This window comes from Scyliorhinus canicula, chromosome 8 (genome assembly GCF_902713615.1).
Source record: "Scyliorhinus canicula chromosome 8, sScyCan1.1, whole genome shotgun sequence".
NCBI classification, from domain to species: Eukaryota; Metazoa; Chordata; class Chondrichthyes; order Carcharhiniformes; family Scyliorhinidae; genus Scyliorhinus; species Scyliorhinus canicula.
Window position 1 is genome coordinate 188223576 of NC_052153.1, and position 20558 is coordinate 188244133.

Sequence of the window (20558 nt, forward strand, 5' to 3'; positions counted from 1 at the left end):
GATGCAGTAGTCCTTGGCGTTGCACATAATGTATCAGTCATGGCTTTAAGTCAGAAAGTCGTGGTTAGAGTCCCGCTCCAGAGGTATAAGCACAGAGGGGAGAGCATTACCAACTGAGTCCTGGCTGAACAAAACATTACCCTGCATCTGTAAAATTAGGGGCACCCGAGCTTCCGAAAAGGATCCAAACGGATCCCTTACTGGCTAATAATTACTTCCAATTATTCATCGTCCTGTGTGAGGGGTTGTTGCTGAAGTGTTGGATAGTGTAGGCTTGCGAGGTGAGCATATACCACCAACACCGAGAAAGGTTCAACTCTATTTTATTAACTACACGAACTGCGGGTTTAAACAATGCTAGTTTAAGCTCGTTCTCCTTTCCCCAAGTGACGTATGGGGGGTGGGGGGGGGGGGGGGGGGCAGTGCACACTGCGGGGGCTGGGGTGCATCACCACCCCCGGTAATGACACTTTGGTTTGAAGAGATGAGTTTCCTTTGACGTTTTGAGTTTTGTTACAGTGTCCCACCAGGGGTAGTTACCCCCGTCACTTCTGATTAACTTACTTTCTTTTTTTTTTTAAAAAGAGTGTAAACTTCTCTCAAAAATGTGGTACAATTCCAAAGAGCATCTCGTATTGCCAATTGGTCAATGCAGTCAGGAGTTTAGCATTGATTGGTACAATCAACTCACCAGACCCTAACATGCATCCTTGCAAACTATCAGCCACATGAACCAATTATAATAATAACAATCTTTATTGTCACAAGTCTAGCCATCTGGGATGGCTACTTCCAGAATACAAAATGGATGATCGCAATGACTGTAGGGAAATATGGATAATGTAGAGAAAGCAAGCAGGCACAGAACCTGTATGCAGATTGGAGAAGGCAGCTCCCAAACGAGACTGAAACTATAGGTCAATAAACATATTGATGGCCCATCTCCGGGAACAAAGGAAAGAAACTCAAGCAACCGATCTAGCTCCAGACATCCCGGCGCCAGTTCCCCAAACCGAAAGCGTAAACAAAGCAAGGCCAACGGCCACCTAGGACAGGCCCAGCCATCAGGGCACCCACCCCTTTATTGGTCAAGATCAGTACCAGTGATCAAGATACGGCCCAATTAATTGGGGACAAGTTCAAGGCCCGCCCAAAAGCGCGCAAAGTCCCTTCGGGTATAAGAAGAAGGCCCCGAGAGAGAATCGCTCCCTTGGACTCGGCTCTCAAAGCGGAGAGATCTGTCCACCAGCTGCACCAGAAGCAAGTAAGTCAAAGGTCAACGCTCGCTATCAGAAGGACGACCCTAGCTGTTCTCCTGTACCACTTCGAACCCAACAACCTCAGATCTGAACAACGGCCATTGTTCCTCTGACTGAGTGGGCACCCGAAGTTAAGCATAGGCGTTAGCGTTAGAGATAGTTTAGCTTGTGGTATTTTGTGCATGAGTAGATATTAGTGTGCGTGTAAATAAATAGTATTGACTTTGAACTAACTAACTGGTGTATTGGCTCTTTGATCAGTATTCGGGTTTGAACCTTGTGGCGGTATCGAAAGATACCTGGCAACTCTAGAGCAAACGTAATTAGGATTAAGGAAGGTGACCATATTGACTGCCATATTTATAACCAGATAAATATAGCAACACAAGTAGGCTTACATTAACACTGCAATGAAGTCACTGTGAAAAGCCCCTAGTCGCCACATTCCAGCGCCTGTTCGGGTACACAGAGGGAGAATTCAGAATGTCCAAATTACCTAACAGTACGTCGTTCGGGACTTGAGGGAGGAAACCGGAGCACCCGGAGGAAACCCACGCAGACACGGGGAGAATGTGCAGACTCCGCAGACAGTGACACAGGCCGGGAATCGAACCTGGGACCCTGGCACTGTGAAGCAACATTGCTAACCACTGTGCTACCGTGCTGCCCTAGGAGTTTAGCATTGATTGGTACAATGGACTAATCAGATCCTCACATGGATCCTTGCAACCTATCTGGCTCATGAACCAATTTGATTGCCTCACTGGCTCCTACACTTAGGGTGACATCTCAGACTTGAAGCTACAAACTCCCAGGTTCTTCTTACAGTAATCCATCTACCACAAAAGGAATAGTCAAACTGTTAGTGAGATCAGTTCCAATTGAAGGGTTATTGACCACAGTTTAATTCATGTGGAAGGAAATCAACAGCGGTCCTATTTGAAAGATCCTTTCATTAACTAACTGTTAGTTAGTTTGGTTTAATTTTCTTCCCCGCAATTATGCTCAGACTTGGGGCCCAGCTGAAATAACAAACATCAACTTCACAAGAGTGTTGCCAAACCAAGTTTGACACCAAGCCACATGAGGGAAGATGACCAAAAGCTTGGTAAACAAAAATGCACGCTTAAGGAGCGTCTACAAGGAGGAAAAAGAGAGAGGTGGAGACGGTTGGTGAGCGAATCCCCGGGTTTAGTTGCAAACCGGCTGACAGGACGCCAGGATAAAGAGGGAGGCAGAGATCGGAGGCGGAAAGGCTAGAGGAGTTGACAGAGAAAAAAAAGGAGAGATAAAGCCACGGAGGGATTTGAAAACGTGGATGGGAATTTTAAGATGGAAGACAGGAGAGCCATCACGTGGCCTGTCTTGCACAGAGTGAACATGCAACAGCAGAAGCTGTGCATTAGCAGCGTTACAACTATAACCAGGGTATCTTACCAATGGTCTGCCGCAGTTCCTCACACTGACTGACGTGGGGCAACCTCAGCATCTCCCTCCATTTTTTACTCCGACCTTTCCTCTTCCCTCCGCCACCTTTAGGGGGGGGGGGAGAAAAAAACCATGAACAAAAACAATATCTTCAAATCATTTAATAAATAAAAGCAACAACAAACAAATGGCAATTTTTTTAAAACCACCAGATGATTTTTTTTCCCCAATTAAACATACACAGCTTTGGGAGTCAACAGATCCGTGGAGATATCCTGTGCAAGTGAAAACAAATAAAAACAAGTAATCAAAATTTACAAACTCATTTACTGTTACTCAAACTTCATTTAACATTTTTTTTTAAAAAGCTTTTTGATTAACTGCACAGAGCTACCCTGAGCGCCCTGGATACAGCAAAGGCTGGAGGGCCCAACAACATTGCTGTTGTGGTGCTGACGTCTTGTGTTCCAGAATTGGCCAGGCCCCTAGCCAAGCTGCTCTCGTAAAACACTGGCATCTACCTGGCAATGTGGAGAGTTCCCCAGGTACGTTCTGTCGACAAAAACAGGACAAATCCAGCCCGGCCAATTACCCCATCAGTCTACTGTCAATCACCAGTAAAATGATGGAAAGGGTCCGCGACAGAACTATTAAGTGGCATTTACTCAGCAATAACCTCCTCACAGGTGCTCAGTCTGGATTCTGCCATGGCCATTCAGCTCCAGATCTCATTACAGCCCTGGTCCAAACATGAGCCAACAGAGCTGAATTCAAGAGGGGAGACGAGGGTGACTGACATCGTTCAATCGAACGGGCAGCATCAAGGAGCCCTCGCACAACTGAAGTCAACGGGAGGCTCAGGAGCCCAGTCAATCTTCGCAGCTCCAGGACATCACTGGTGGAGCTCCTCGGGGTCGTTACCGAGGCCCAACCATCTTCAGCTGCTTCATCAACGACTTTCCTTCCAACGCAAGGTCAGAGGTGAGGAACGTTCGCTGATGAACGCAGTGCTCAGTCCCAACAGAGATGGATCTCTGGCAAGTGAGGAGTTTGGCAGTGTGAGGACACGGTCACACTGGAAGCATGTTGTAGTTTTCTTACCCAATGTGGAATTCAGGTTTGGTGTGACACTCGTATCCCCATTGTAAATCAGCACTCCATTCACATGCTCGGTCCACACTCAACTTACTCTGTCATTCAGAGACAAAGAGCATTCTACAGAGACACTGTGATTGCTTTGTGAAGTATCCTGATCTTATGAAAATATAATGGCTGGACTTCTGAGGTAATAATCAGTCGGTTTCCTCTATGAGAAAGCAACTGAGCTAGCCTCACAGCCTTGCACTTTCCCCAGAAATGTAGCTGTCTTTCCTTTCAAGTATCAATCAATTTCCTTTCTGAAAATTAGGATTGAATCTTCCCCTACCTTTTAATGCTGTGTTTAAAAATGGTTTTAAGCCCCTCTCTGGGTCTCCTGCCAATGATCTTAAGTCCACGTCCTGTGGTTATTGATCATCCCCACTGTGGGACCAGCTCTTTGTCTGATCCTGCGGGGAAGGTGCACAGTTGGAGACAGGTGTCTGGGCTGGCACGTCAGACACCATGTCCACTCTGAGCATACCCTGCAGGTGGAGAGGCCTCCAAAGTGAACTGTATCACAACAAACCATCGACACTGGGAACAGGAGGTTTCTGGCGTTCCGGTCAGGACAAGTTACCAAGTCACAGGGGGCTCATCAAAAGTCAGGAAGCAATGTAGAGCAGGACCACAAGACTGGTCCACAGCATCATCAGAAGCGAGATGGTTGGGTTATTTTTGCTGAGATGCCAACAATTCTGAATGGAGTGAAGGGTATACACAAGTGGGACTTGTATATTTCTGGAGCATTAAATTACTGGGAAAAGTAAAGTCGCCATAGTCCCAGATGACCATTGGCTGCTTTCCTCTTACTGAGGGTCACCACACCTCAGGCGAGGAGCAAGGTTGAAAAGGCGGGCCCTTCATGAATGACCTCATCCAATCCGAGGATTGAACCCGCGCTGTTGGCCGCTCTCTGCATCACGATCCAGCTGTCCAGCCAACTGAGCTAAAGGGTGTGGCAGACTTGCCAATCCAAGCCCAGAGCCAGTCCACAGTATCATACAGAGAATCAGTTCATTAAGCAAAGAGAATTGTTCCATTGGCAGGAGAGTCATTAACCACAGGGGATAGATGGAAGCTAAATAGCAAAAAGAGCAGAGGCAAGATGAGCTTTTTTTTAAAAATCGCAGCCAGTTAAGATGAAAACAGGATAAACAAAATCTGAAGGTCCCTGGGGAAAGGGGAGGGGGGGGGGGGACTAAATGGAGAGTGCTATCACAGAGCCAGTGCAATGGACCAAATGGCCTCCTTAATAACTTCCCAAACAACATCCAGACAAAAGAAACACCTTTTAACAGAAGCACATTAGGTTTACATTCACTACTGAGAACATTTATAATTCTGAATTCACCAAATGATCAAGAGATAGTCTTTTGATGGCAGAGAGAACAGCAATACCCCTGCTTGGTCTGGCTTCAGCTCCAACACTGAAAACGAAACTAAAACACACCCTGCAGCCTGCTCAAAAACGAAAGTAAAAAGCTGACAGACAGCCCAGCTCCATCCACTCTCTGACATCACTGCAGTAATAAACACCCATTTCTTAAACGTATTTATATATACACACCCATTTATAAACACCCATTTCTTAAAGGTACTCTCACATGTCAATTGACCAAAGGCAAAGGCTGCAATTTCTCCGAAACAAGGGGACCATGACAAACTAACACTCCAAACATGCAAGATGGTTTTGAACAGGCAATTCATCCACTGTTTTTTTTCCCCATTCTATCATGGGATGTAGGTGTCCCTGACAAGTCTAACATTTGTTGCCCACCCTTAATTGCCCTTGAAATGAGTGGTTTACTGGGCCATTTCAGAAGGCAGTTAAGAGCCAATCACATTGCTGTGGCTCTGGAATTCCTTCCCTAAAAGGGACATTAGTCCAGAAGAACTCGGAGCAGGAGTAGTCAATTCAGCCCTTCGAGCCTGCTCTGCCATTCAATACGATCATGGCTGATCTCATCTTGGCCTCAACTCCACTTTCCTGCCTGCTCCCCATAATCCTTCATCCCGGTATTAATTAAAAACCTTACTATCTCCTCAAATTTCTTTAGTGTTCCAGCGTCCACCGCACTCTGGGATAGTGAATTTCACAGACTCCCGACCCTTTGAGTGAAGTAACTGTGACCTCTCGTTCTCGAATGTCCAACAAGGAGAAACATCTGCTCTAGGTCGACCCTGTCAATCCCCTTTAGCATCTTGTAGACCTCAATTAGCTCTCCTCTCATTCATCTCGACTTCAGCGAGCATAGACTTAAACTGCTCAGTCTCTCTTCATAACACAAACCCCCTCATCTCTGGAATCAATCTCGTGAACCTCCTCTGAACCACTAATGCATTTACGTCCGTCCTCAAGTAAGGGGACCAAAACTGTTCGTGGTGCTCCAGGTACACTCTCACGATGCCCCATACAGTTCCAATAGCAATTCCCTACTTTTATATTCTATTCCATTAGCAATGAATGTCAACATTTCATTTGCCTTCTTTACTACCTGCTGCATCTGCATACTAACTTTCTGCGATTTGTGCACAAGAACACACAGATCCCTCTGCACTGAAGCATTTTGAAGTTTATTTCCATTCAGATCATTTTTCTTTTTTTTCTAAACTAAATTTAGGGTATCCAATATTTTCTTTCCAATTAAGGTCAATTTAGCTTGGCCTACCCTGCACATCTTTGGGTTGTGGCGGTGAGACCCACGCAGACACAGGGAGAACGTGCAAACCCCATAAGGACAGTGCCCTGGGACAGGGATCGAACCCGGGTCCTCGGTGGCGTGAGGTAGCAGTGCTAACCACTGTGCCACCTATCTTCATTCAGATAATAAGCTACCGTTGTATTCCTTTGCCCCAAATGGGTAACCTCTCATATCCACGTTCAATTCAAAATCCCAAATTTTAGCCCACTTACCTAAGCTATCTATATAGAAACATAGAAAAAAAATAGGGGCAGGAGGATGGTCTTCAAGTCTGCTCCGCAATTCATTATGATCAAGGCTGCTCACCCAACTCAACAGCCTAATCCCGCTTTCCCCCATATCATTTGATCCCCTTCGCCCGAAGTGCTATATCTAACTGCTTCTTACAATGTTTTTTACTAAACTACTTCCTGTGGTGACGAAATCCACAGGCCGCCCACTCTCTGAGTGAAGAAATTTCTCCTCCTCTCTGTCCTAAATGGTCTACCCCGTATCCTCAGGCTGTGACCCCTGGTTCTGGACCCACCCACCATCGGGAACATCCTTCCTGCATCTACCCTGTCCAGTCCTGTTAGAATATTATAGGTTTCTATGAGATTTCCCCCTCCTTCTTCTGAATTCCAGCGAATACAATCCTAACCGATTCAATCTCTCCTTGTACATCAGTCCTGCCATCCCAGGAATCAGTCTGGTAAACCTTTGCTGCGCTCCCTCTATAGCTAGAACATCCTTCCTCAGATGAGGAGGCCAGAATTGCACACAATATTCCAGGTGTGGCCTCACCAGGATCCTGTATAATTGCAACAAGACATCCCTGCTCCTGTACTCAAATCCTCTCGCAATGAAGGCCAACATACCATTTACCTTCTTTACCGCCCGCTGTACCTGCATGCTTACCTTCAGTGACTGGTGTACGAGGACACCGAGGTCTCATTGAACATTCCTCTCTCCTAATTTATGGCCATTCGGATAATAGTCTGTCTTCTTGTTTTTGCTACCAAAGTGGATAACCTCTCATTTATCCAAATTACACTGCATCTGCCATTCATTTGCCCACTCACTCAACTTGTCCAAATCACACTGGAGGATCTCTGCATCCTCCTCACAGCTCAGCCTCCCACCCAACTTGGTGTCATCTGCAAATTTGGAGAATAGACATTTTGTAAATTTCCATTTGTAAATTTCTTATTTCCTCATTTTAGTGTTATCTGCATATTTGGCAATAGCACATTCTATCCCTGCATCTAAGTCATTAATATAGATAAATAGTAAATAGCTGGGGCCCAAGGACCAAACCCTGTGGCAGTCCACTAGTTACATCTTGCCAACCAGAAAAAGACCCATTTACCCCACTCTCTGCTGGTTAGCAAATTCTCTATCCAAGCGAATATATTACTCCCAGCCCCTTGGGATCTTGAAACCAGATTCCTACAATGCAGAATGAAGCCATTCAGCCCATCGAATCTGCACCAACCATCTCATAGAGCACCCTACCCAGACCCACTCACCCCGCTCTATTCCCCATAACTTGATTTTGATTTGTCACATGTGCCGAAGTACAGTGAAAAGTATTTTTCTGCGGCCGAGGGAACGTACACAGTACGTACATAGTAGACAAAAGAATATTCACAGAGAACATTTACAAATGGTCCATCGACAAACAGTGATTGGTCACAGTGCAGAACAAGGGGCCAAACAAAGCAAATACATGAGCAAGAGCAGCATAGGGCGTCGTGAATAGTGTTCTTACAGGGAACAGATCAGTCTGAGAGGGAGTCATTGAGGAGTCTTGTAGCTGTGGGGAAGAAGCTGTTCCTATGTCTGGATGTGCGAATCCTCAGACTTCTGTATCTTCTGCCTGATGGAAGGGTCTGGAAGAAGGCACTGCCTGAGTGGGAGGGGTCTCTGATAATGCTGTCTGCCTTCCTGAGGCAGTGGGAGGTGTATACAGAATCAATGTGGGGGTTGCAAGCTTGTGTGATGCGTTGGGCTGAGTTCACCACGCTGCAGTTTCTTGTGATCTTGGACCGAGTAGTTGCCATACCAGGCTGTGATGCAGCCAGATAGGATGCTCTCTATCGCACATCTGTAGAAGTTTGAGAGAGTCGATGCAGACATGCCAAATTTATTTAGCTTCGGTAGGAAGTAGAGACGTTGTTGGGCTTTCTTGATTGTTGCATCAACGTGAGTGGACCAGGACAGAGTGTTGGTGATGGTGACCCCCAGGAACTTAAAGCTATCGACCATCTCCACTTTGGAGCCATTGATGCAGACGTAAACCACACATCCTTGAACACTGAAGGGCAATTTATCATGGCCAATTCACCTAACCTGCACATCTTTGGACAGTGAGAGGAAACCCATGCAGAGACTGGGAGAACATGCAAACTCCACACAGTCACCCAAGTAATAATAATCTTTATTACTGCCATAAGTAGGTTTACATTGACACTGCAATGAAGTTACTATGAAAATTCCCTAGTTGCCACACTCCAGTGCCCGTCCAAATGTCCAATTTGCCTAACAAGCACGTCTTTCGGGACGAAACTGGAGCACCCGGAGGAAACCCATGCAGGCACGGGGCAAACGTGCAGACTCCGCACAGACAAGCCGGGAATAGAACCAGGTCCCTCGCGTTGTGAAGCAGCAGTGCTAACCACAGTGCTAACCTCCTCATCAACAACCTCTGCATTACTGGTTACTATTGGCATGGTTCCAGGGTGCCCCGCCATGAAAACGGAGGCAAAATATTGATTTAGTGTCTCTGCCATTTCGGTGTTTCCCACTATTAACTCCCCAGTCTCATCCTTTAATGGACCAACATTGACTTTAGCTACTCTCTTCCTTTTTATATACTTACAGAATCGTCTGCTAATTGATTTAGTATTTTGCATTAGATTTATTTTATAATTTACCGTTGCTCTTTTTATTACTTTCTTAATAACCCGCTGCTGCTCTTTTTAATGTTTCCCATTCCTCCAACCTGCACTGGTTATTTTTAGCCTCCTTGCTGACCACAGATGCATTTTCCCCGCTTACAATCTTTAATCCTCTCTGGAATATATGTTAGTCGGGCGGAATGGAATAGCTCCTTAAATATCTGCCACTTAGAGAAACAGATGGGTTCTTCGATAGTTTCATGATCACTATTACTGACTAGTTTTCAATTCCAGACTTATTCATTGAATTTCAACTCTACCATCCAGGATACAGTGGGCGGCACGGTAGCACAGTGGTTAGCACTGTCTTTTCACAGTGCCAGGGTCACCGGGTTCGATTCCCGGCTTGGGTCACTATCTGTGCGGAGTCTGCACGTTCTCCCCGGGTTTCCTCCGGGTGCTCCGGTTTCCTCCCACAAGTCCCGAAAGACGTGCTGGTTAGGTGAATTCGACATTCTGAATTCTCCCTCGGTGTAGCCGAACAGGCGCCGGAGTGTGGCGACTACGGGATTTTCACAGTAACTTCATTGCAGTGTCAATGTAAGCCTACTTGTGAGACTAATAAAGGTCATACGGCCATGTTCCCAGAGAATTAGCCTGGGTGTCGGGATTGCTATTCCAGTGAGATTACCACTACACCACGGTCTCCCCCTCACTGTTGCTTCTACACACCTGTTCTTTCGCACAGATCACCTCTCCAACCTCATGAGAGTCAATATCTGGGAATTCCGTACCTAGCAGTACTATGGGAGCACCATCACCGTTAAGGAGAACGATAAGGCGAAGGCTCAATAGTAACTTCCCTCAGCAATAGGATGCCAGAAACGGACACATCTCAAGAACAGGAGTCACAAGTGTGTCCAGTCCACACAAAACAAACAGAAACTCCGTCTCTGCACGCATCTCCCAGTTGCCTCGCTCGGAGACTTGAACAAGTTTCAGGCTGTCCCAAGAAGGGAAAGGCCAGTGAGAACAGCTTTTCAGAAACCTTACCCTGCTGGGTTGCAACACTTTTAACAGTGACTACATTGACAAAGTTATTCACTGCAAAGTGCTTTGGAGCTTCCTGAGATTGTGAAAGCTGTTGTAGGTGCACAAGTTATTTTAAAGATCTAAAATAAGATCTGGCAAGAGAAAAAAAAGAAGCAATTACCCTCCCACTGACGTTGCTCTTCAAATATTGTAACATTTCGTACTGCACTTTCTCACACCCAATGTCAGTGAGGCCCCACCCACCTGCACACCGAGGGGACCAAAATAGTAACGTTTGAGCTTTTATTAAAAGAAACGTTAGTCTACAGTCTGGAGGCAGCATTTTAAATCATCAATTTATCTCAAATTGATCATTACATCAACAAAGTCTTTTTTTTTAAAAAAACCTTGTTTTCTGGAGAACTCGGATTGAACAGCAGGGATGTGTGCTAAACATGTGAAGTTTGGTTAGACCACACTTAAGAGTGGTGTGCACAGCTAACGTCACAACATCATCAAAAAAGGATATTACATTAGAGCAGGTGTAAAAATGATCAACAAGGATAAGCTCAGAACTGAAGTTATAAAGGGGCAGCACGGTGGCCTAGTGGATTAGCCCTGCTGCCTGATGGCACCGAGGTCCCAGGTTCGATCCCAGCTCTGGGTCACTGACTGTGTGGAGTTTGCACATTCTCCCCGTGTTTGTGTGTGTTTCACCCCCACAACCTAAAAGATGTGCAGGGTAGGTGGATTGGCCACGCTAAATTGTCCCTTAATTGGAAAAATTCGTTGGGTACTCTAAATTTAAAAAAACTAATAATTTTTTAAAAAAGAACTGAAGTTATAACTATCAGTAAAGACTGAACAGGCTGGGGTTCTTTTCTCTACAGTAGAATGGACGGGAGGTGGTATAGTGGTAACGTCACTGGATTAGTAATCCAGAGGCCCAGGCTAATGTGCTGGAGACATGGGTTCAAAACCCCACCATGGCGGCTGAGAGTAATGCTGACCCTGGCATGAAAGCGGTCATAAAAGCTCGTCTGGTTCACTCACGTCCTTTAGGGAAGGAAGTCTGCCATCCTGACCTGGTCTGGCCTATATGCAACTCCAGAATAGTTTACTTCTGTTCCTACATGGGCGGCACGGCAGCATTGTGGATAGTGCAATTGCTTCACAGCGCCAGGGTCCCAGGTTCGATTCCGGTTTGGGTCACTGTCTGTGTGGAGTCTGCACATCCTCCCCGTGTGCGCGTGGGTTTCCTCCGGGTGCTCCGGTTTCTTGCCCGTTAAAAGTTAATTCCTCCGGCCCCTCTTGATAAATAAAAACTAAATCTGGAGGGAACGGAAACAAGGTGCCATACTTTTGTTGAGACCATTATTCTCCGAACTAGAATTCCACACACAACTCAGCTCCCAGTAAACTCCGGGAATAATTAAATTATCCTCCTGAAGGTGTAATTCCCGGATTAGTATCAGCCGGTGCTCGGGGTCTTCTGCGCAGCGCCATGGGATCACATCCGGCAGAATGGGAGGGTGGACTTGTGACCTGATTCAAACCCAAAATCCTGTCGCACCAGCATTTCAAATAGAGGCGGCACAGTGGTTAGCACTGCTGCCTCACAGCTTCAGGGACCCGGGTTCAATTCCAACCTCGGGTGACTGTGCGGAGTCTGCACTTTCTCCCCGTGTGTGCGTGGGTTTCCTCCGGTTGCTCCGGTTTCCTCCCATACTCCAAAGACGTGCAGGTTAGGTGGATCGGCCATGATAAATTGCCCCTTAGTGTCCAAAAAGGTCAGGTGGGGTTACTGGGTTATGGGAATAGGGTGGAAGTGCGGATTTAAGTAGGGTGCTCCTTCCAAGGCCCGTGCAGATCCGATGGGCCAAATGGCCTGCTTCTACAATGTAAATTATATTATAATAAAGCTGCCGGCTGCATGAAAACACAGCGGTTAAAATTCCTGTTTACGGTGGCACAGTGGTTTACACTGTTGCCTCACGGTGCCGAGGTCCCAGGTTCAACCCCAGCCCTTGGTCACGGTCCGTGTGGAGTTTGCACGTTCTCCCCGTGTCTGCGTGGGTCTCACCCTCACAACCCAAAATGATGTGCAGGGTAGGTGGATTGGCCACACTAAATTTATTTTTTAAATTTAGAGTACCCAATTCATTTTTTTCCAATCAAGGGCCAATTTAGCTTGGCCAATCCACCTCCGCTGCACATTTTTGGGTTGTGGGAGCGAAACTCACGCAAACACGGGGAGAATGTGCAAACTCCACATGGAAAGTGGCCCAGAGCCGGGATCGAACCTGGGACCTCAGCACCGTCAGGCGGTGCCACCGTGCTGCCCTGGCCACACTAAATTGCCCCTTAATTGGGAAAAAAATAAATAATTGGATACTCTAAATTTATTTCTTTTTTTTAAATTCCTGTTTGACCATGGGGAAAGCTACAGAAGATATTTACAAAATAAAACCCTTCACCTAAAACTTCACCTCAAATTCTCTCTTCAGGCCTGAGCAGGAGAGCACAAGTTTCGAAACACCCTGGTGTAAAGTATTAGTTTCCTCACTCAAGGAAAGGTATAAATGCATTGGGGGCGGTTTAGGTTTACCAGACTAATCCCTGGAACGCGAGGGCTTTCTTCTGAGGAAAGGTTGGGCCGGCTCAGCCTGTATCTACATTTTGATCGAAAGCTTTAAGATTCTGAAGAGTCCTGACGGAGTGGATGTGGAGAGGATGCAGGAGGATCTAGTTTAACACCATTTAAGAATACAGGAGTCACCCATTTAAAGACAGTTGAGGAAAATTGTTTTCTTGGAGGGTAGAGAGTTTTTGGAACTCCCTTCTTCAAAAAGCAGGGTCATCATATTCAGAAGCGTCATCTTCTGAATATTTTTTACGCAGAATTAGGTGGATTCTTGATAAGCAAGGGGGTGAAAGGTTATTGGGGGTGTTACGGGCCAGGGTTTGGAGAACACCCAAGTGTATCATAGAGTTCACCTGACCCACAACATTTACTGGATTGTGGTACGGGGCGCACACGACCCACTCTACAGGTGTGGTACAGCAGAAATGGAAAAGTATTTTTTAAAGCAAAACAATGTTTATTCTATGAACTCAAGTTAACCTTTTTTTAAAACATCCAGTGAACATCTTAGCAACCATTAATTCAAATACAACCCCCAAAGAATAAAACACTAAGTAATCCTTTAAGCTTTCCTTTTAACATCCATAACACTTAAAACACCTTTTACCAGAAGCACATCAGGTTAAAGTCACTCCTGTTATTAGTTTTAAATCACCGGGATCGATTTACAGTCTTTAGATTACAGAGAGAGATTCATACACCTTCTGGCTGTGACTGCAGCTATCCAGCTCTGAGAACGAAACTAGAACATACCCTGCAGCAAACAGCCTAAAACGAAAGTAAAAAGCTGACAGACAGCCCAGCTCCACTCACTCTCAGACATCACTGCAGTAGTAAACACTCATTTCTTAAAGGTACTCTCACTACAGATATTTATATACACACCGATTTATAAACACGCACTTCTTAAAGGTACCCTCACATGACAGGGTGTAGACAGCCACGTGCAGTTGAGGGCACAATAAGATCAGCCATGATCTTATTGAATGGCGGAGCAGGATCAAGGGGCCGAATGGCGTACAACGAACATAGAACATCGAACAGTACAGCACAGAACAGAGCCTTCGGCCCTCGGTGTTGTGCCGAGCTTTGTCCGAAACCAAGATCAAGCTATCCCACTCCGTCATTCTGGTGTGCTCCATGTGCCTATCCAATAACCACTTGAAAGTTCCCAAAGTGTCCGACTCCACTATCGCAGCAGGCAGTCGATTCCACACTCTAACCACTCTCTGAGTAAAGAACCTACCTCGGACATCCCTCCTATATCTCTCACCCTGAACTCCTAATTGGCTCCCAATTAGTATGGTTCTTCACCCAGAAAGTTGGCGAATACAAAAGGATATGTTGATAAGCTGAGATGAGGTAACGGTGAGAGGAGGCATGAACTTTGCATCGGTTGAGTTGGAACAAACAGCCTAGTTCTGCACTCCCGAGGGTATTTCAATGCTACCTAATTAAGATAGTCACATGGGGAGTTTCTACATGTTGCTGGGGAGTTGGGTAGAGATCCAGAAGTCTGAATGCTCCTAGGTGTACGAGTACTTTATCAGCAACAATTAAGGCAGTGACAGTCCCCTCTGTGCACCAGAAATACCTGTGAATCACAGTTGCAGCTGGGACCATTAGTAAAAGTAGTCATGCTGATCTAGTGCCGATCACGTTGATAATGCGCAGACTTGCTCTGCACATCACGTACATTAACATTGTTAACACAACTCGCAGGCAAAACTAGATATAGAGCGGGGTGGAGGTTAGAATTTCATAGCGACTTCCGGTTGCGGCTATGACCAGCTAAGTCGCACGTTTGGCTGCTCCTGCTACAAAGGTGTTTTCGGGCCGATTGGAGGGCCCCAACGGCGCTGTAAGGACAAATCCCGGTGGGGGAAGGCTCCCTGAAGAGAACCAGACCAACTTTATGGTCGGTACCCGGAGTGGGGTGGTAAAGAGAGCAACAGCAGCTCCCAAAAAAAAGCGGGGGAAGAAGACCAAAATGGCGGCCGGTGGTGCACCCGAGGAATGGAGGAAATGGGCGGAGGAGCAGCAGGCCGCTCTCCTGCGCTTCTTTACGGAGCTGAAAATGGAGCTCTTGGAGTCAATGAATGCGACGACCACCAGGCTGATGGGAGCCCAGGCGACCCAAGAGGCGTCGATTCGGGAGCTGCAACAGGAGATGACTGCGAGGGAGGAGGAGGCCACGGTCCTCGTGGGAAAGGTAGAGGTGCACGAGGCACTCCACCTGAAATGGCAGAGCCGTTTTGAGGAGCTGGATACCCGAATGAGGCGGAAGAACCTGAGGATCTTGGGCCTGGCAGAAGGCCTGGAGGGGTCAGACCTCCCGGGATATGTAGCAGAAATGCTGAGCTCCCTGATGGGGGCAGGGGCCGTCCCTTCGCCCCTGGAGCTGGAAGAGGCCTACAGGGTCATGGCTAGGAGGCCAAGAGCAAATGAGCCCCCGAGGGCGGTGCTGGTGCGGTTCCAGCGACTCAGCGACCGTGAAAGAGTGCTGGAGTGGGCCAAGAGGGAAAGGAGCAGCAAGTGGGAGAATTCGACGGTGAGGGTCTACCAGGACTGGAGTGCGGAGGTGGCAAAGCGGCGGGCCCGGTACAACCGGACGAAGGCGGTGCTACATGCAAAACGGATCAGGTTCGGAATGCTGCAGCCAGCGCGCTTGTGGGTCACCTACAGGAACCAACACCACTATTTTGAGTCCCCAGAGGAGGCGTGGGCCTTTGTACAGGAAGAGAAACTGGACTCGAATTAGACCCAGGGGATACTTGGCGGCCGTAGCCGCTCGGGTACTTTCAGCTGAATTCTTTGTTGGGATTTTGAACTCTTGCTGTGGTTTTTCTTCTGATGTTTTTTCCCCCTTTGCCAACTTCCCTTAGTTATTGTTATTGTGGTTATTCATGGTTATTTATGGTTATTTATGCTGTTTGGTAGAGGGCGACTGTTAAGTACATTGTTATTTGTTATTTATCTGTTATTTATAATGTTAAGTTGGGGAGGCGGGACGGGGGGGGAGAGCAGATCGGGGATATGGGCTCCTAGGGGGGGTTCTTTACAGGCATGGACGGGGACGGGGGTGGAACTGAAGATGGCGGGGTGGGGTGTGGCAGGGCGAAAGCGCGGGCTTTCCTCTGTTTTCCCGCGCGCGGGGCAGAGGAGGGGGGAGGGGAGGAGTGCGGGGCGTGGCTAGCAATGGCGACCTTTCCCGCGCTGGAGCGGGGCCAGGGAGGAGTGGCAAGGGGGGGGAGGCCCCCCCCCCCGAGCCGGGGGGAGTCGGAGTGTGGCAGGAGCAGCCGGGTCAGCGTGAACCAGCTGACTTACGGGAGTACAATGGAGGGTACATCGCGGCTAGGAGGGGTCCTAGCCTGGGGGGGGAGGGGGGTTAGGAAGGGACACCGGGTTGCTGCTGAAAAGACCAGAAACGAGAAGTGGAGGACTGGAGAGGTGGGGGGAGGGGGACATCGCCATGGGGAGCGGGTCAGAAGGGGAGGGTCGACCCGGGGCGAGCAGGGAACAGGACATGGCTAATCGGCAGGGGAGGGGGGCGGGTCGTCCCGCGACCCGGCTGATCACTTGGAACGTGAGGGGGTTGAATGGGCCGGTCAAGAGATCAAGGGTATTCTCACACCTGAAGGGACTGAAGGCTGATGTAGCAATGTTACAGGAGACCCATTTGAAGGTAGTGGACCAGGTTCGCCTGAGAAGGGGGTGGGTGGGACAGGTGTTCCACTCTGGATTGGACGCAAAGAACCGGGGGGGTGGCGATTCTGGTGGGAAAGAGGGTGTCGTTCGTGGCGGGGGAGGTGGTGGCGGATAAGGAGGGTAGGTATGTGATGGTGAAGGGTAAGCTGCAGGGGGAGAAAGTGGTGATGGTCAACGTATATGCCCCGAACTGGGATGACGCGGGTTTTATGAGGCGCCTATTGGGCCTCATTCCGGGACTGGAGGCAGGGGGCTTGATCATGGGGGGGGACTTTAACACAGTGCTGGACCCCGGGCTAGACAGATCGAGCTCAAGGACCAATAGGAGGCCGGCAGCGGCAGAAGTGCTGAGGGGGTACATGGAGCAGATGGGAGGAGTAGACCCATGGAGGTTTGGTAGGCCGAGGGCGAGGGAGTATTCCTTTTTCTCCCACGTCCATAGAGTGTACTCCAGAATCGATTTCTTCGTGTTGAGCAGGGGGCTGATCCCGAGGGTACGGGAAGCTGAGTACTCGGCCATTGCGATCTCTGATCATGCACCACATTGGGTGGATGTGGAAATGGGGGAGGCGCGGGACCAGCGCCCGCTGTGGCGGCTGGATGTGGGGCTGTTAGCGGACGACGAGGTGTGTAAAAGGGTCCGGAAGAGCATTGAGAGCTATCTGGACTTGAATGACACGGGTGAGGTGCAGGTGGGGATGGTCTGGGAGGCCCTGAAGGCAGTGATCAGGGGAGAGCTGATCTCCATAAGGGCGCACAGAGAAAGAAAGGAGAGGCAGGAGAGGGAGAGGCTGGTGGGGGAGCTATTGGAAGTGGATAGGAGATATGCGGAGGCACCAGAGGAGGGGCTGCTGGGAGAACGGCGCAGCCTGCAGGTCAAGTTCGACCTGCTGACCACCAGGAAGGCAGAGACGCAGTGGAGAAGGGCACAGGGCGCGGTTTATGAGTATGGGGAAAAGGCGAGCAGGATGCTGGCACACCAGCTTCGCAAACGAGATGCGGCTAGGGAGATTGGGGGAGTGAAGGAGAGGGGCGGGAAGGTAGTGCAGAAGGGGCAAGAAGTGAACGGGGTCTTCAGGGATTTTTACAAGGAGTTGTATCGGTCTGAGCCGCCGACGAGGAGAGGGGGAATGGAGGACTTCCTAAACAAATTGAGGTTCCCAAGGGTCCAGGAGGGGCTGGTAGAAGGGCTGGGGGCGCCAATAGGGCTAGAGGAGCTAGTCAAGGGAATAGGTCAGATGCAGGCGGGGAAGGCGCCGGGGCCAGATGGGTTCCCGGTGGAATTCTATAAGAAAAATGTGGACTTGGTGGGACCGGTACTGGTACGAGCCTTTAATGAGGCGCGAGAGGGGGGGGTTCTGCCCCCGACAATGTCGCAGGCTCTGATCTCCCTGATATTGAAGCGGGATAAAGACCCCGTGCAGTGCGGGTCCTACAGGCCTATCTCGCTTCTGAACGTGGATGCCAAGTTGCTGGCAAAGATCCTGGCAGCTAGAATAGAGGATTGTGTGCCAGGGGTAATCCATGAGGACCAGACAGGGTTCGTGAAGGGGCGGCAGCTCAACACGAACGTGCGGAGATTGCTGAATGTAATTATGATGCCGGCAGTGGAGGGGGAGGCTGAGATAGTGGTAGCGCTGGACGCGGAGAAGGCATTCGATAGGGTGGAGTGGGAGTACCTGTGGGAGACGTTGGAACGGTTTGGGTTTGGGGAAGGCTTTATTAAGTGGGTGAAGCTGCTCTACTCGGCCCCGACGGCGAGTGTAGTGACAAACGGGAGGAGGTCGGAGTATTTCGGGCTCCACCGAGGGACCAGGCAGGGATGTCCCCTATCCCCCCTACTTTTCGCACTGGCGATTGAACCGTTGGCGATGGCACTGAGGGGTTCAGGGGGGTGGAGAGGACTGACTAGGGGAGGGGAGGAACATCGAGTATCGCTGTATGCGGATGATCTACTGCTGTACGTGGCAGACCCAGAAGGGGGAATGCCGGAGATAATGGAACTATTAGCAGAGTTTGGGGACTTTTCGGGGTACAAACTAAATTTGGGCAAAAGCGAGGTTTTTGTGATACACCCGGGGGACCAGGGAGAGGGTATTGGGAGACTCCCCTTCAAGCGAGCAGGAAAGAGCTTTAGGTACTTAGGGGTGCAGGTGGCAAGGAACTGGGGGACCCTCCACAAGTTGAACTTTTCCAGGCTGGTGGAACAGATGGAGGAGGAATTTAAGAGGTGGGACATGGTACCGTTGTCGCTGGCGGGGAGGGTGCAGTCAATCAAAATGACGGTCCTCCCAAGGTTCTTGTTTTTATTTCAGTGCTTGCCCATCTTCCTCCCTAGGGCCTTCTTCAAAAAGGTGACGAGTAGCATCATGAGCTACGTGTGGGCGCATGGCACCCCAAGGGTGAGGAGGGTCTTTTTGGAGCGGAGTAGGGACAGTGGAGGGCTGGCACTACCCAATCTTTCGGGGTACTACTGGGCGGCAAATGTGTCAATGGTGCGCAAGTGGATGATGGAAGGGGAGGGGGCAGCTTGGAAACGAATGGAGAGGGCGTCCTGTGGCAACACAAGCCTGGGGGCCCTAGTAACGGCACCATGGCCGCTCCCCCCCACGAGGTACACCACGAGCCCGGTGGTGGCGGCCACCCTCAAGATATGGGGGCAGTGGAGGCGACATAGGGGGGAAATGGGAGGTCTGTTGGCGGCGCCAATAAGAGGGAACCATAGATTCATCCCGGGGAACATCGACGGGGGATTTCAGAGCTGGTACAGGGTGGGCATACGGCAGCTGAAGGACCTGTTTATAGAGGGGAGGTTTGCGAGCCTGGGAGGGCTGGAGGAGAAGTTTGAGCTCCCCCCGGGAAACATGTTCAGATATTTACAAGTGAAGGCATTTGCTAGACGGCAGGTGGAGGGGTTCCCCCTGCTCCCCAGTAAGGGGGCGAGTGATAGGGTGCTCTCGGGGGTCTGGGTCGGAGGGGGGAAGATATCGGACATCTACAAGATAATGCAGGAGGCGGAAGAAGCATCAGGGGAGGAGCTGAAAGCCAAGTGGGAAGGGGAGCTGGGAGAGCAGATAGAAGACGGGACGTGGGCGGATGCACTGGAGAAGGTCAATTCTTCCTCCTCGTGTGCGAGGCTCAGCCTCATTCAATTTAAGGTGCTGCATAGAGCCCACATGACGGGGACAAGGATGAGCCGGTTCTTTGGGGGTGAGGACAGGTGTGTCAGATGTCTGGGAAGCCCAGCGAACCATGTGCATATGTTCTGGGCATGTCCGGTGCTGGAAGGGTTCTGGAAGGGGGTGGCAAGGACGGTGTCGAAGGTGGTGGGGTCCAGGGTCAAACCAGGATGGGGGCTTGCGATCTTTGGGGTCGGGGTAGAACCGGGGGTACAGGAGGCTAGGGAGGCCGGAATACTGGCCTTTGCGTCCCTAGTGGCTCGACGAAGGATATTAATTCAATGGAAGGACGCGAGGCCTCCAAGCGTTGAAACTTGGATTAACGATATGGCTAGCTATATTCAGCTAGAAAGGATCAAATTTGCCCTGAGAGGGTCGGTACAGGGATTCTCCAGGCGGTGGCAACCTTTCCTTGACTTTTTAGATCAGAGATAGACGTTCGGGGTCGTGGCAGCAGCAACCCGGGGGGGGGGGGGGGGAGGGGGGAGGGAGGGAGGAGGGGGGGGGCAGCAAGGGTCGTGGGGGGACATGTACGACTGTAACGCGGGCAAGTCTGCTCGCTGCTCATGTCTGAAACTGTAGGCTGC

The 20558-nt window shown here is 49.4% G+C and overlaps 1 protein-coding gene across 1 annotated transcript in view; it reads right to left on the reverse strand.

Annotated features, from left to right (window-relative positions):
• The window catches only part of LOC119969941 (G protein-coupled receptor kinase 6-like), a 158939-nt gene that overhangs the window by 117411 nt on the left and 20970 nt on the right, over positions 1–20558 (reverse strand). The window contains exon 2 of the mRNA XM_038803909.1: positions 2697–2792. Within this exon, the coding sequence (XP_038659837.1) occupies positions 2697–2792 (96 nt within the window). The remainder of the gene's footprint in view (positions 1–2696; positions 2793–20558) is intronic.